Here is a 16,393-nt window from a genome sequence, read left to right as displayed (position 1 = left end):
ACTATCTATCTATCTATCTATTGTAAAAAAAGGCACTATATAGGCGCCTGAGCCGACACAGATGGACACGGAGGCACACGTATAAAATAAAAAGACTTTAATTTTTCTTCACCTGGAGGGCACATCTTCCCCATGTCACCCAGCCACAACACAATCCCCAAACACCAACACACCAAAACCAAACCACTCTTCCTCTGCACCACCACTCCTCCCAGGCAACCTCGTCCTTCTCCTCCCGACTCTGGCTGCTGAGTGGTGATTGCTGGCCCCTTTTATTGGTAAGTGCTCCAGGTGCTCGATTGCGACATCCAGTTGCATTTCCAGGTATGGCAAAACTAGTGCCCAGAAGGGTCCAGCAGCTCCTGCTGCAGCACCCCCTGGCGGCGCCTGCGGAAACCAACAGGGCTGCACAAAACTCCAACCCCCATGAAGCCCCGGGGGGGTCCGAGGCACCACTGCAATTCAGGGAGGCTGCCATCTAGTGTCCAGGGGGAGATGTTGTGTTTCTCATGCTTGCTCCCCTGGTACATATGCTGCAGGGGTGTCCCAGCCAGGCATGGGCCCTGGCCATCCATCTATCTATCTATCTATCTATCTATCTATCTATCTATCTATCTATCTATCTATCTATCTATCTATCTATCTATCTATCTATCTATCTATCTATCTATCTATCTATCTATCCTAAAATTAAATTCTATCTATCTATCTATCTATACTACAGTGGATAAGATTGGAGGACGTGTGCAGACATCAACGGTGTTTCCCCAGTCACAGCTTTATAGGAGAGTAACAAGATTAAAAATGTAGGCTTAGTTATGGGATGCCTTCTGGACCTAATGGAGGTAGTAGAGGAGGAGAGAATGAAGACATAACTGAATGCCATTATGAAGAATGTTGCACATCCTCTCTCTGACACACCAATGCTGAGGACTTTCAGCCTGAGGACTCCTTCATACTAAGAGCAATACGCCTTTTTGATGCCTCACAGGGACTGAGACTGCTCTTTTTATTTCTATCCAAGCTCTATCTATCTCAGACAAAACACGAAAAGAGAATTTCCTAGAGGGCACACAGGAGACTGTGAAGTCAATTGGACGCAGATTAAATGGTCTGATGAGATGGAAATTCAGACTAAGTGCCACATTGGAACATTGGGCATTATCACAAACACACACCAACACCACCGTGAAGCATGGTGGTGGCAGCATGAGGCTGTGGAGATGCTTCACTGCAGCAGGCAGGATCTGGAAGGCTTATGCGGATACCATGGATGAACACCTGATGTAGTCTGCAAGAAACCTACACTTTGGGAGGAGATTTAAATTTCCAGGAAGACAGCAACCTCAAGCAGAAATCGAAAGCTACACAGGAATGGCTTCAAAACAGCGATGTGAATGTCCTGGAGTGGCCGAGTCAGAGTCCAGACATTAATCCAGTTGAGAATTTGTGACCGGACGGACGTGACAAAGGCTGATCACTCACCATCTCCGTGTCCCCTTACAGAGCCTGAGCAGTTTTACAAATAAGACTGTGGAAAAAAAAATGGCCATGTATAGATCTGCAAAACTGCTAGAGAGAGACCTGAGCACACAGACTCAAGGCTGTCATGGCTGACGAAGGTGCATCCGCTAAGTACCTGACTATCACTCGCAGCTTAAAGACATTAAAGACTTTTACTCTGTTGTCCATAAAGCCAAATGAAACAGTGAGTTATCATAATAAAGTGTGAAAACTTCCATGGTGGTGATGAATACGTTTTCTTGGCAGTGTACAAATTAAACTAATGTGCACATGCTTAGGACGAATGTAAGAAGAATGTGTCCACATCGGCCCACAGAGAGAACACGTAAACTCCACAAAGAGGACCTGAAACCATCCTGCTCCCTGGAGATGTAAGTCAGTAATGTTAGCCAGAGAGCCACCGTGCCACCTTTGCCCATCTAAATTTTAGTCTCACACCAATTTTTTTTTTCCATCACAGGGTCACAAGATGTCGGAGCAGCCAATCAAACGTTAAATACGATCAGAACAAGTCCTCCAGATAACGGAGCTCACTACTACACCACTGTGTCTGATCATTGACATTTTTTATTATATTTTAGAATAATTTAAAAAGATAAAAAGCTCTGCGATGGACTGACCCCCATATGCCAGGGCGGTTTTCAGGCCTCATGCCCAGTGCTGCCAGGATAGACAGCAACCCTGAATTCAATTAAGTGGGTTTGAGAATGTCATATAAAAATGGGATAAAATGAGTGTGTATTTAGTGCAGCTAGAATAACATGATATTATCAATGATGCATAGCCAGCCCAGGGAGGCGAGACAAGCCGGCAATCAGAGAATAAACGGCCAGTGTCTAGTGACACAGCATTGATTACCCGAGAATCCTCAAAAGGGCCTTCTGACACCCGATAGCTCGCTGAGAGCCCTGCATGCCATTAGATCTTTAGCAGGTTCAACATGACACTACATGACCTAAAGGTAACCTAATAAGTTAATTGACCAGCTCACCGACTCGGCCTCGGGTTGCCAGGTTACCATCGGTGGTGCAACTGTTTGGCGAAAGTAAAGCCCTGCAATGCTAGGATACTGCAGACTGTGTGCTTCTCTACAACAGCGCAGTGAGCTACAGAATCAGGCAAGGCAAGGCAACCTAACGTGGAGCTCCTGCACGGTTGAGGGGGGGCACGCTGAGCTCGGCAGCCTCGTATCGGACTAAGTGGGCTGTGTGCGGCCATGGCTGACCCCGACTTGCTCCTGTTATTGTTGGAAGGGACTCTTGGTCCCCTGTCCCATACTGTTAGCTTTGTTTATCGGGCTTTGAAAATCAAATGAATGTGTGTGTGTGCGTGCGTGTGCGTATGTGTCTGTGTGTGCATGTGTGTGTGTGTGTGTGTGTGCTCTGAAATGAAGCAACACCCTGTCTAGTTAGGCTTCTGCCTGCTGTGACACTACATTTTAGTAACAGGGTTTAGAAGATAATAAAATGAGTAGGTGCGGTTGTGCCCAAAAACTAACTGGCATCCAGTCCAGGGATGGCTCCTGTTGTGTAGCTGTTGCTGCCAAGATATGCTGCTGTGCAATGCGACACTGGATTGGAATAAGAGGATTTGTAAAATGAATGAATGAATATGAGTTGAATGTGACTGTGTGAGTCCCTGGCTAGGCCTGCCCACTGTGATGCTGTAAAAGAATAAGAGGATTTGTTACATGAATGAATGAATGAATGAATGTGAGTTAGTGTACGAAGGTGACATAGTGTGACTCCCTGTCTAGGACTGCCCATTGTGGCACTGTATAAGAATAAGTGGATTTGTTACATAAATGAATGAATGAACAAACAATCAACGAACGAATGAAAGAATGAATGAATATTAGTGAGTGAATGTGACAGTGTGTGACTCCATGTCTAGCAGTGCCCATTGTGATGCTGTATAAGAATAAGAGGATTTGTTACATAAATAAATGAACAAATGAATGAATGAATGATTTATTGAATGAATGAATTAGAGTTACTGTGTGAATGTGACAGAGTGTGACTTCCTGGCTAGGACTGCCCACTGTGACACTGTACTGGAATTAGAGGATTTGTTACATGAATAAACGAATGAGTGAGTGAGTGAGTGAGTGAGTGAGTGAACGTATGAATGAATGAATGAATGAATGAATGAATGAACAAACAAATGAACGAACGAACGAATGTGAGTTAGTGTATGAAGGTGACATAGTGTGACTCCCTGTCTAGGACTGCCCATTGTGGCACTGTATAAGAATAAGAGGATTTGTTACATGAATGAATGAATGAATGAATGAATGAATGAATGAATGAATGAATGAATGAATGTGAGTTAGTGTATGAAGGTGACATAGTGTGACTCCCTGTCTAGGACTGCCCATTGTGGCACTGTATAAGAATAAGAGGATTTGTTACATAAATGAATGAATGAACAAACAATCAACGAACGAATGAAAGAATGAATGAATATTAGTGAGTGAATGTGACAGTGTGTGACTCCATGTCTAGCAGTGCCCATTGTGATGCTGTATAAGAATAAGAGGATTTGTTACATAAATAAATGAACAAATGAATGAATGAATGATTTATTGAATGAATGAATTAGAGTTACTGTGTGAATGTGACAGAGTGTGACTTCCTGGCTAGGACTGCCCACTGTGACACTGTACTGGAATTAGAGGATTTGTTACATGAATAAACGAATGAGTGAGTGAGTGAGTGAGTGAGTGAGTGAGTGAGTGAGTGAACGTATGAATGAATGAATGAATGAATGAATGAACAAACAAATGAACGAACGAACGAATGTGAGTTAGTGTATGAAGGTGACATAGTGTGACTCCCTGTCTAGGACTGCCCATTGTGGCACTGTATAAGAATAAGAGGATTTGTTACATGAATGAATGAATGAATGAATGAATGAATGAATGAATGAATGAATTAGAGTTACTGAGTGAATGTGACAGAGTGTGACTTCCTGGCTAGGACTGCCCACTGTAACACTGTACTGGAATTAGAGGATTTGTTACATAAATAAACGAGTGAGTGAGTGAGTGAGTGAGTGAGTGAGTGAGTGAGTGAGTGAGTGAGTGAGTGAGTGAGTGAACGAACTAACAGATGAATGTGAGTTAGTGTATGAAGGTGACATAGTGTGACTCCCTGTCTAGGACTGCCCATTGTGGCACTGTATAAGAATAAGAGGATTTGTTACATAAATGAATGAATGAACAAACAAACAAATCAACGAACGAATGAAAGAATGAATGAATGTTAGTGAGTGAATGTGACAGTGTTTGACACCCTGTCTAGCAGTGCCCATTGTGATGCTGTATAAGAATAAGAGGATTTGTTACATGAATAAATGAACAAAGGAATGAATGAATGATTTATTGAATGAATGAATGAATGAATGAATTAGAGTTATTGAGTGAATGTGACAGAGTGTGACTTCCTGGCTAGGACTGCCCACTGTGACACTGTACTGGAATGAGAGGATTTGTTACAGGAATAAACGAATGAGTGAGTGAGTGAGTGAGTGAGTGAGTGAGTGAGTGAGTGAGTGAGTGAGTGAGTGAGTGAGTGAGTGAGTGAGTGAGTGAATGAATGAATGTGAGTTAGTGTATGAAGGTGACATAGTGTGACTCCCTGTCTAGGACTGCCCATTGTGGCACTGTATAAGAATAAGAGGATTTGTTACATAAATGGATGAATGAATGAAAGAACAAACAAACCAATAAACAAACAAATGAAACACTGAAGGAACGAACGAACGAATGAATGAGAGTTAGTGTGTGTATATGACAGTGTGTGACTTCCTGGCTAGGACTGCCCACTGTGACACTGTACAGAAATAAGAGGAGTTAAAAAATGAATTCATTACTCTGGGGTGAATGTAAGTATGCTCTTTAAGGGACTGGCATCCACTCCAGTCTTGTATCTATTGATGCCAAGATAGATTCCTGCCCTCTGTGACACTGTATTAGAATAAGAAGATTTGGAAAATGAAAATGGAAGTGTGAATGGGAGTATGCCCTTCCAGTGGCTGGCATCTATTCTAGAACAGATTGCTGTCTTGTACCCGACGATATCAAGATAGGTTCCTGCACACTGTATAGAAATTAGAGAATTTAAAAGATTCATTCATTCTTTCATCAATGAGGGTGTGAATGTAAGTATGACCCTGGGGCTAAGGGGCTGGCATCCACTCCAGTGCTGATTTCTCTCTTGAACTTACTGATGCCAAGATAAGCTTCTGCCACCTTTTATTACTGTATTTAAATAAAAGGATTTTGAAAATTAGTTAGTTAGTTAGTTAGTTAGTTAGTTAGTTAGTTAGTTAGTTAGTTAGTTAGTTAGTTAGTTAGTTAGTTAGTTTGGGTAAATGTAAACATGCCCTTCCAGGGGCTGGCACCCAGTCCAGGGCAGGTTCCTATTATGTGCTTGTTGCTGCCAAAATAGGCTCCTGCCCACCGTGTCAGTGTATTTAAACAAAAGGATTTGGAAAATCCCCTTATTCATTAATTAACGTCGGTGTGAATGTGAGTATGCCCTTTAAAGGGCTGGCGTCCACTCCTGGTTCATGTCTTGTATTTATTGATGCCAAGATTGACTTCAGCCCACTGCATTGGAATAAAAAGATTTGGAAAATTCATCCATTCAGTTATTAATGAGGGTGTGAATGTGAATATCCCCTTTATGGGTCTAGCTTCCACTCCTGGGCTGGTTCCTGCTTTGAATCTGTTGATGCCAAGATAAGCCCCTGCCCACTGTGACACTGTATTAGAATAAGAAGATTGGAAAAATTAATGAATTAATTAATATTAATGTGAAAGTGAATATGCCCTGCAAAGTGATGGCATCTACTGCAGGACTGGTTCCTATTTTGAATCTGTTGATGGCCAGGTAGGCTCCTGCCCACTGTGCCATTGTTATTTGAACAGGAGGATCTGGAAAATGAAAGTGGTAGTGTGAATTTGAGTATGCCGTTCCAGGGGCTGGCATCTACTCCAGGGCAGGTTCCTATCTTGTATCTTTTGCTGCCAAGAAAGGCTCCTTTCCACTTTGTCACTGTATTTGAATAAGAGGATTGGGAATATTCCTTTATTCCTTAATTAATGTTTGTGTGAATGTGAGTATGCCCTTTAGAAGGCTGGCATCCATACCAGGGCCTGTTCCTGTCTTATATTCTGCTGATGCCAAGGTAGGCTTCTGCCCTCTGTTATATTGTATTTAAATTAATGGATTTGGAGAATGGATGACTCAATGAATCAGTCAATCAATAATGGAGCACTGTGAATGTGAGTATGCTCTTCAAGGGGCTGGCACTCAGTCCAGGGCAACTTCACATCTTGCGCAATTTACTGAGAAAATTGTCCCCTGTCTATTGTGACATTCTACTGGATTGGAAAAATAAATGAATGAATATGAGTCTGAGAAGGCTGGCAATGGACTGACATCCACTTCAGGGCTGCTTCATATCTTGTTTTCGTTGATGCCAAGATCGACTGCTGCCCACTGTAGCACTGCATTGGAATAAGAGGATTTGTAAAATAAATGAATAAATTAAAAAGTCAAGCAATCAATTTTTACAAGTGAAAGTGTGAATGTGACTTCAACTTTCAAGGAAATGGCATCCATGCCAGGGCTGGTTCCTATCTTGTACCTGCTGCAGCAAAGACAGGCTACAGTTCATTTGTGACACTGTATCGGAATAAGAGGATCTGGAAAATGAACGAATGAATCATAAATCGATCAATCACCAACATAAGTATGCCCTTCAAGGAGCTGGTACTCAATCCGTGAGGAGATTGTTAAAACTGGCCCGTGCCACTGTGACATTCTATCAGATTGGAGAAACTAATGAAAAAGATGAATGAATGCGAGTCGGAGTATGGCTGGCAATGGGCTCACGTCCAGTTCAGGGTTGGCTTCCTTGCACCTGCTGCTGCCAGGGTAGCCACCTGCCCACTCAAGGCCTGTGCTGGAAAAAGAGGGTTTGGGTAAACAGAGAAAATGAATGAATGAATAAATGAATTTAAGTGTGTAGTAGTAGCTGCAGTAATTTGAGTGAGCTTGAAATAAACTGACACCAGGTCAGAAAACAAATTAATAATTTCAAAATTATTTCTATTTATATAATTTCCAGGTATCATTGAGCAGTGACATATCGTTAAAATGCAGTGCGCTATCAAACGGCCTTGGAAGCCCGACGTCTTGACAAACTTTAGCCTTTGTGCCAGGCAGAAGGGTGCCAGTCTGCCAGTGACACAACACTAAATTATCGTTCACTTGCTAAAGCCTTGTAATGTGTGGGTTGAGAGCTACAAGGCTGAGAGAGAGAGAGACACAAGGGAGAGACCCCCCATGATTTGAAGCCCTGATCACAAGGTGAGGTCTTATTGTAGCTGCATTGACTGAGAAGGGTGGCATTGCCCGGAGTGAATTCCTGAGCCGAGGTTGGGTTGGGTTGGGTGCATGTGCTGATAGCTCATTGCTGCACCCACCACACGACAAACCACCTGGATTGAGACCCGACTGAGACAAGGCGATAAATCCAAATGTATCTAATAGAGACAGTCAGAGCACACAGGGTCCTCCAAGATAGAGGGAGGTGACGGTGAGATCTACAGAGGAGATAGCAGCACTATCTTCAAAGTAAATACATTTGGCCCAATAGCTCTGAAACGCCAAGCTGACTGTGTGAAATGAGGATGCACTCCATTGTCTCGTGAGCTTTAAAGTCCAGGGTGATTGGATCAGATCAGATTAGGTCAGGTCAGGTCAGGTCAGGTCAGGTTGGGCAGCATGCACTGGTACAGCATGTTGCCGCACCCATCACATGACAAAAAAAGGCTCAGGATCCTGGATGGCAACCCCTAGGGCAGACACACGGTCCAGTCCCACCCTCAGGAAATGACCCTCTATTTGCCACAGCTAGGTGTTAAGTGGACATCCCCTTGGCCTGGTCCAGCTGCTCGGGTCCTCAACAATGAGGGTCCTGTGAACTGGATCACCCTCGGGTAATCGCGCTATATGGCTGTAGTGCCATAAGTGACGCTCCCTCACAATGCAAGTAATGTGCCTCATTCGGGACTCCATGAGCAACACAAAGTCAAACCAGCGGTACCCAAGGACTCTCTGAGGAGACACAGGAGTCCAGTCTTCATCTCAAGTCACTGGATAGCGTCCATGTCTCGAAACCATACAGCAAGCCAGGAAGCACCAGGACTCCAAAGACTTGGACCTTCGTCTTTTAGCAGAGACATCAGGAGCACCACACACCTGTTTCCAATGACCTCTTGACCCCCCATGCTCTCCCAATCCGTTTAATGACTCTTCATAGGAAGAGTCATCTGACACATGAATGTCACTGCTGAGATAAGTAAACCTCTCGACACGGTCGACATTCTCTCCGCAGACAGACACACTGCTGATGGCCGTGCCCAAGAGGTCATTAAAGGCCTGGATCTAAGTTTTTATCAGGATACTCAGACTCCTTGCACAGTCCCTCGAGAGCCCTGATCAGAGTCCCCATTGACTCCGCGAAGATCACAACATCATTGGCAAGTCAAGATGAGTGAATCTCTCATTACCAACAGATGCCCCCAGCCGCTGGACCCCATGACCCTGCCCAACACCCAGCCCATGCAAGCATTGAACAGAGTATGAGCAAAAACAGACCCCTGACAGACCCCAGAATCAACCGGGAAAACAACGCAGAGGTTCTGCCTCCACTCTGCACAGCACTCACCTTACCAGTTTACAGGCCGGCCATGATATCCAGCAACCTTGAGGGGACCGAGCAAAATCTCAGGATGTCCCACAGGGATCACCAGATTGAAAGAAATATTAAAACTCAGCAAGAGTATGTCACGATCTGGGGCTTGAACAAGCCTATTACTGTCTCAGAACTTTGAGTCGTCACTATTTTTTGAGTATTATTCATTTTCGCATTATTCCGTTGACATAATTTTGTGACAGCATTCTGCCTTCCAGGCACTGCCATTTTGGGGTAGTTGTGGTGACAGCTTTATTGTTCATAGAAACAATGACCGCCGGTGTCACTCTATGTGACATCACAACACTGCCTTATTTAAGATGGTGCTGCACAAAGCAGCTTCTTCTACTTTGCGATGACTTGCTGTGTTCTCCTCGTTTGTTTTAAAATGTTCATTTGGTTAATGCCTATCTTTTAATTAGTGTTTGGCCCCTTGTCCTTTTGATCTTTTGTCTCCCCATGCTTTTAACCTGCCTGTTTCTGTTCGTTCCCTTTAGAGCCTGATTGTTTCCCAGTCACCTCAGCTCACTTTCAATTAAAGGTGAATCGCCCGCCTTGTGCTTCAGGACTACATTTCCCACAACCACCTGGGAGCTCACGAGACCAGCATTAGTCAGATGCTTCAAGTTAAATTTCAGGAGTATTCACAGCGTGCATCCCAGCTGATGGAGCCTTTCCTGCACCTTCTATGTATAAAGGCGGTGAGCCTTCAAGTCCATGCGGATGTCCACCTGAAATGTCCTAACAGCCTGTTATCTATTCACTATGGCTGAAATGGTCTGCTAAATCATTATGCATTCCCTTCACTTCACTTCACTTCACTTCACTTCACTTCACTTCACTTCACTTCACTCTTTCCTTACCTGTAGTGGCCCCTCGGTTTCAGCTAGGGCCTTCTCTAGCCTCTTCTTAGCTTCATTCAACATGTTGATCTCACCCACCATGTTTTCAATCTCATGGTTTAGCTCCGATTTCCAGAATACAATGTCATTGACCCGTTCACCAATGGTCCTGCTCGTGGTGTCCTGGCTCCTTCTGGTCATCTGGTCTTTGTCCTGAATAAGCCGGGCCGTGTCGAGGCGCAGCCTCTCGGCACTATGCCTGGCCACTTCTGACTCCCTGTAGTTGGTCTGGTTGGACTTGTGCCAGTCGTCTGGGTTGTAACGGGTGAACAAGCTGGCCCTGTTGGATGGATAAAACTTCATGTTGGTGTTGAGGAGCTCAGAGCTGGCTCTGGATGATGAGCCGAAGCCAGGAACGATCGAGGCCAGTTTGTACTGAGTGTTGGATCTCCAAGGCACATTCAGGCTCTGCTTCAGAGCCAGCTGGGGGAAATGGGTCTTGTAGCTGGAAGCCATCGTGGAAATGGCAGGGAGAAAGTTAGTCGCTGTTGATCGGGGTCGCATGTAGGTGGCAGTCATAGTTGAGCCCAGAAGGTCCATAGTGGGACCTGCTTGTTTCTGCAATTCAAAAGGAGAATGGTTAGTCAGAGGAGGCGAACTGTCACAAAGAAGGATTTCAAAGTACCGATGCATGTTAGGTGAACTTATCTCACTGCATCAATCTGCCTTTGGTTATGTATCTGACATAACATTATGGTTGAGGGAAACATAAATTATCTATTTACACTGCAGCACTTGATAAAAGGCTCAAGCTGACCCAACTTGGGCAGCATAACATACAGGTTACAGTCAATCAGCTGTAAACAAATTGCTTCTGTCTCAAAGATAGGACCCATCAGTGAAAACAAGAAAGTGTGGTGGTAGTGACATAAGGAACATTAGACACTGGAAAAGTGGAAAAACATCACCTGTTCTGATGACGTGTGGGTCCTGCTGATATGAAGAAAAGCCCATGATGCTGTGAATTCTTTCTACAAACACCCCATGAAGCCATGGCTCCTTTCTACAACACCACCTGATGCCATGGATCATTCTTACTGCACCCCTTAAGGCCATGGGTCCTTCTTACAGCATCCCTTGAGTCCATTGATCCTTCCTGAAGCACCCGTTGAGTCTACTTATCCTTCATACAACACATCATAAGGACCCGGATCATCTGTACAACACCCCTGGAGGCCATGGGTCCTTCCTACAACACCCCTTGAGTCCACTGATCCTTCCTACAACATATCATAAGGAAATGAATCATCCATACAACACCACTTGAGGCCATAGATCTTATTTACAACACCACTTGATGCCATGGGATATTTTTACCACAGCCCTTAAGGCCATGGTCCTTCCTACAACACAACTTGAGTCCACTGATCCTTCCTACTTCATATTATAAGGACTTGGATCGCCCATAAAACACCCCTTGAGGCCATCGATCCTTCCTACAACACCACTTGATGCCATGGGTCATTTTTACCAGTGCCCTTAAGGCCATGGGTCCTTCCTACAACACCACTTGAGTCCACTGATCCTTCCTTCAACACCCCTTGTGTCCATTGATCCTTCCTACAACACCAGTTGATGCCATGGATCATTTTTACCACATTCCTGGAGGCCATGGGTCCTTCCTACAACACCCCTTGAGTCCACTGATCCTTCCTACTTCACATCATAAGGACGGGGATCACCCATACAACACCTCTTGTGTCCATTGATCCTTCCTACAACACCACTTGATGCCATGGATCATTTTTACCACAACACTGGAGGCCATGGGTCCTTCCTACAACACATCATATTGGATGTGGATCATCCGTGCAACACCCCTGGAGGCCATGGATCCTTCCTACTGGAAGAACAACAACAATACAGACTTCCCCACTAGCAGGGTTGAACATTGTGTCTTTGTGAGAGAACTAGAGAGATGTTAATGTGCCACAAAATATATGAAAACCAATGTCATCCTGGTGTTTCCCTTCATGGTGGCAGTGTGCCCATTTGTAAATGGGCTTTTAGGCAGACTAACACTGCACACCACAAAGCTAACAAAGACCTGGAGTGGTTCAGATAACTTGGCCGTGAATTCATCACTATGGAGGGGCCATCCCAATTCAGTCGAGCATCTCTAGGATGAAAAGGAATGAGAAACTCTGAGTAGGGGTCCACCACATGGTTTTCAAAGGGGCTGATATTTCTGTGCCAAAAGTATGAAATCTCACTGTGGAATTCAGGCTGTTGTAGGCAAACGAAGAGTCAACTCACCAATAGATAGTAGGTGAATGTCATAAAATGGTGACACAGTGCACACTAAGATCATCCTTATCTCTCTGCTGGATTTACCTCTTTCTCTGTTTGTACATTTTGCTTTGTATATATCACAGATCACCATCACTTATTCCACCATCAAGTGGTTTAATCCAGATCACAGTCTTAGGGAGCAGGAGGTAATCCTGGATGTATTTGACACAAACAAAGAACCAGTCTTGAATGGGACACCACCACAGTCCACCACCGCCACACCTACTCTCACACATACAGGGCAAATGGCTGCCAATTAGCCAAACACACACTCGAGTGTTTGAGATGTGAGAGAAAAACGGGTCATCGCTAGGAAAACTCAAACAGACACAGGTAGAACATGCCCACCTCACAGCTCCAGTTTAACATTCGTTTCTAAAATCCAAAGTTCTCAAGTGACCCATTGACAAGAGCTGATTTGCACGATCCCTCATTTATTTGAAGCGTCATCGTATATAAAGTCATGTGAATTAAGAAATGCCTCTTAAAAAAAACGCCACGTGTCTACCAGGCGTATGACAGACCACGTTGGGTAGGAATCCTGCCTGGCATTACTCACTCGCCAAAGCCTGACATTAATTTGTGCTGCTGCATTTCCGAAAAATGAAAATAAGAAAAAAAAGTTTATCACACAATCATATGATAAAGTAAGAGGGCAGCGTCACTCTCGGTGCTGCTTCCTTCTTCTGTCGGACTCATACAGTTTCCATGCCAAACCCCATTTCAGTTTCCTTCTTTTTAATTATCGAGAGCAAAGCAACAAAGCAGGACAAATAATTGATCGTTTCTGTGGTGACATCTACTTGGTCATGACAAAAGGATTACACTTTATCTAGTCATTGACTTATTAACGATAGATAGATAGATAGATAGATAGATAGATAGATAGATAGATAGATAGATAGATAGATAGATAGATAGATGTGAAAGGCACTATATAATAGATAGATATGAAAGGCACTATATAATAGATAGATAGATAGATAGATAGATAGATAGATAGATAGATAGATAGATAGATAGATAGATAGATAGATAGATAGATAGATAGATAGATAGATAGATTTTTTTTATTTTTAAAAACAAACTTTATTGACAAAAACATCAGGCAACTATACAACAACTTACACATTATATTGTTATACAGGGCCAGATTAAGAGCTTTGGGGGCCCGTAGCACATTTCAAATTTGGGGGCCCTTTTGGTGTGCATCATCTGAAGTTTAGATTCTGAACAGTTCAAACCAGACTAAATAATTATTTTACTCTCGATTATAATAAGAATCTTATAATATTTATGTGAATTTTATGTGTTGGGCCCCTAAAGTTTTGTTGTGTAAGAAATTTACAGTTTAAAAACGTAAAGATAATATTTTTAAAGACCAGTTTTTCAATGCTACACTTTTTCATTAAATATTGGGTTCACCATTTGGGGGGCCCCCGAAATTGTGGGGGCCCGTAGCATATGCTACATGTGCCTATTGGTTAATCCGGCACTGACGCTATATTATTATAAATACATTTTCATGTTAAATATTTTTGGAAACACAACTGAACCCACAAACTCCCCTAAAAAACAAACCGCAGTTCTTCATTAATACAGTCACATAACATACCATTCACACACCATATGGTTTTAAACTTGTCAAGATTTTTGTGGATTTGTAAAAATTAAAATCTATCAAAATGCGACTAATGCTCAGTATTTTAAAAACTACAGTTGGATCTTGCAAACCACCTCCTACAATTTTATATTTTCCAGTTTTCCAAATAGCTAATTTACTTTTCCCCATAATAAAGTTTGTCAAATTTACATTGTCTACATTTCTTTTTGTTATTTTAAAACCAAAACAGAAAGCCCACCCTAGTGTACACCATTCCCAATCCCCCAAAAAGCCTCTCTATTAAATTAAACATAGATAGATAGATAGATAGATAGATAGATAGATAGATAGATAGATAGATAGATAGATAGATAGATAGATAGATATGAAAGGCACTATATAATAGATAGATAGATAGATAGATAGATAGATAGATAGATAGATAGATAGATAGATAGATAGATAGATAGATAGATATGAAAGGCACTATATAATTATAATTATATAATAAATAAAAAAGATTAAGGAAATAAATGAATATACAGACACCATTTGGTCTGAGCACACCCTGACTATAAAGCACAAAAATTCAAAAGAAAGAAAAGTTCTTCCTTGGTCATCTACTGTGTTGAACTGATAACCTTCCTTTTCATGTTCTATAAGTAACCCTAATGTTTCTCTTTGACTAAGTTTCCAGTAACTGTGTATGTGTGTGTCCATCAATCTGTTCTTTTTCTAAATCGCTACATATTTCAAGGTTTATGTGGACCTGTAGACTTTCCTGACACCACTTGGTGCAACTTAGGAACAGACATATTTATTTGTATATATATTTTAATTGCGTTTATAGATGTTACGTTCTTAAATAAAATCTGTTCTTGATAGACACTCAGTAGTCGAAAAAGTAAATTAGGTTATTATTGTCTATGTAGCAAAAGGAAAAAGAACTCTGTAGAGATTTCTTGTGCATTTTTAATGTTTTCTTTCCTTTGTTTCGTGGTGTTTAATTGCATTGTGGAACAGGCAGGGGATTTACATATATGACACACGGAGCAGAGTCATATATATATATTATTAACTTTACCGTCATATATATTATTAACTTTACCGTTTAATATTCATTATAATCCTATCTGTCGCCGCGTCCAGGACAAGTTCCATCCTTGCGCAAGATGCTAAACTTCATGTCCCCCCCGTAGCTTTAACTGGTATTGTTAAGTTCAGACCCTCCGTGGAGGTGTGGATTGTCATAACTTTAATTCTGTTCTGTCACTGGCGCCTGCTGCTGCTACGGTCTTTCCATCACAAGATATTTCAGATAAGATGCAGAGACAGAGTGACAGGAGCGAGAGAGATGGGGGACAGCAAACTCGTCTGCCAGCGACTTGCATCGATGCTATGAACAGCTAGTCTGGACAAGTACACCTGGCCGGGCTTAGAGGGGTCTGTTTACAAAGACCGACGGAGCGGATCGAAGTGTGTGGATGAGAAGCACTTACCTGTGGCGCAGCGTCGGATTCGTTACCTGCCTGCTGGCTATCTGCCTGTGTACCTCACACCTGAGCAGCACTTCAGAAGCCTCGACAAGATCACCACCGCGAAAGCTCCTGAGTGACAGGCCCACGGGCCAAAGGCTGACAAGAATGGAGAGAAGGCGGGGCTACGCCAAAAAGAAGAGTAGTGCGGGTGGGCGGGCCTTATTACTACCCTCCATAGTTAAGTTGTTCGAAGTAACTTAGTTGCTATAGCAGTGGCTGCTCTTGGAAACCAAAAAGTTTGGAGAAGACAGACGAGAGAGGGAGAGAAACAGAGAGAGAGAGACATGGCATGTGGGCAAGTAAATGATTTTCAGGAGAATAAATTGCTTCTAAATACGTTCACACAGACTGTCAAAGCACAGGTCAATTTTTTCAAAAGGCATTCATCAAAACATACGAAGTCCCCAAGAATGTATCTTATCACCATTACTTTTCACTCTGTACACAAGTGACTCGAAACAGAACAATGACCAGCATTTCCATTATCAAGTATGCTGATGACACCATGCTGATAGGACGTATATCTGCAGAGAGGATGTAAGCCATTACTTAAAACTGATGCGACTGTTTGGTAAACCTCTGCAATAAGAAATCCTGTACATTAGTCTGAATGTCAAAAAAAGACCACAAACATGATATTTGACTTTAAGAGGCAGAAAGCTGCCTGTTCGCCCCTTAATCAGGGCGTTCACATTCACACACATTAACCGGATTAAGCCGATTGAGGAACAAACCTGGTTTCTTAATAACCCGCGTTTACACGC

At 42.8% G+C, this 16,393-nt stretch overlaps 1 protein-coding gene across 1 annotated transcript in view; it reads right to left on the bottom strand.

Moving 5' to 3' along the window:
- Positions 1-15,746, bottom strand: part of tekt3 (tektin 3) — a 36,721-nt gene extending 20,975 nt beyond the window's left edge. The window contains exons 1-2 of the mRNA XM_028792893.2: positions 15,591-15,746; positions 10,158-10,754 (exon numbers count right to left, since the gene is read on the bottom strand). Of these exons, the coding sequence (XP_028648726.1) occupies positions 10,158-10,736 (579 nt within the window). The 5' untranslated portion in view covers positions 10,737-10,754; positions 15,591-15,746. The remainder of the gene's footprint in view (positions 1-10,157; positions 10,755-15,590) is intronic.
- Between the last annotated feature and the right edge of the window lie 647 nt (positions 15,747-16,393).

Source organism: Erpetoichthys calabaricus, chromosome 14, assembly GCF_900747795.2.
Source record: "Erpetoichthys calabaricus chromosome 14, fErpCal1.3, whole genome shotgun sequence".
NCBI classification, from domain to species: domain Eukaryota; kingdom Metazoa; phylum Chordata; class Cladistia; order Polypteriformes; family Polypteridae; genus Erpetoichthys; species Erpetoichthys calabaricus.
This window is presented reverse-complemented; position numbering and strand designations above follow the sequence as displayed.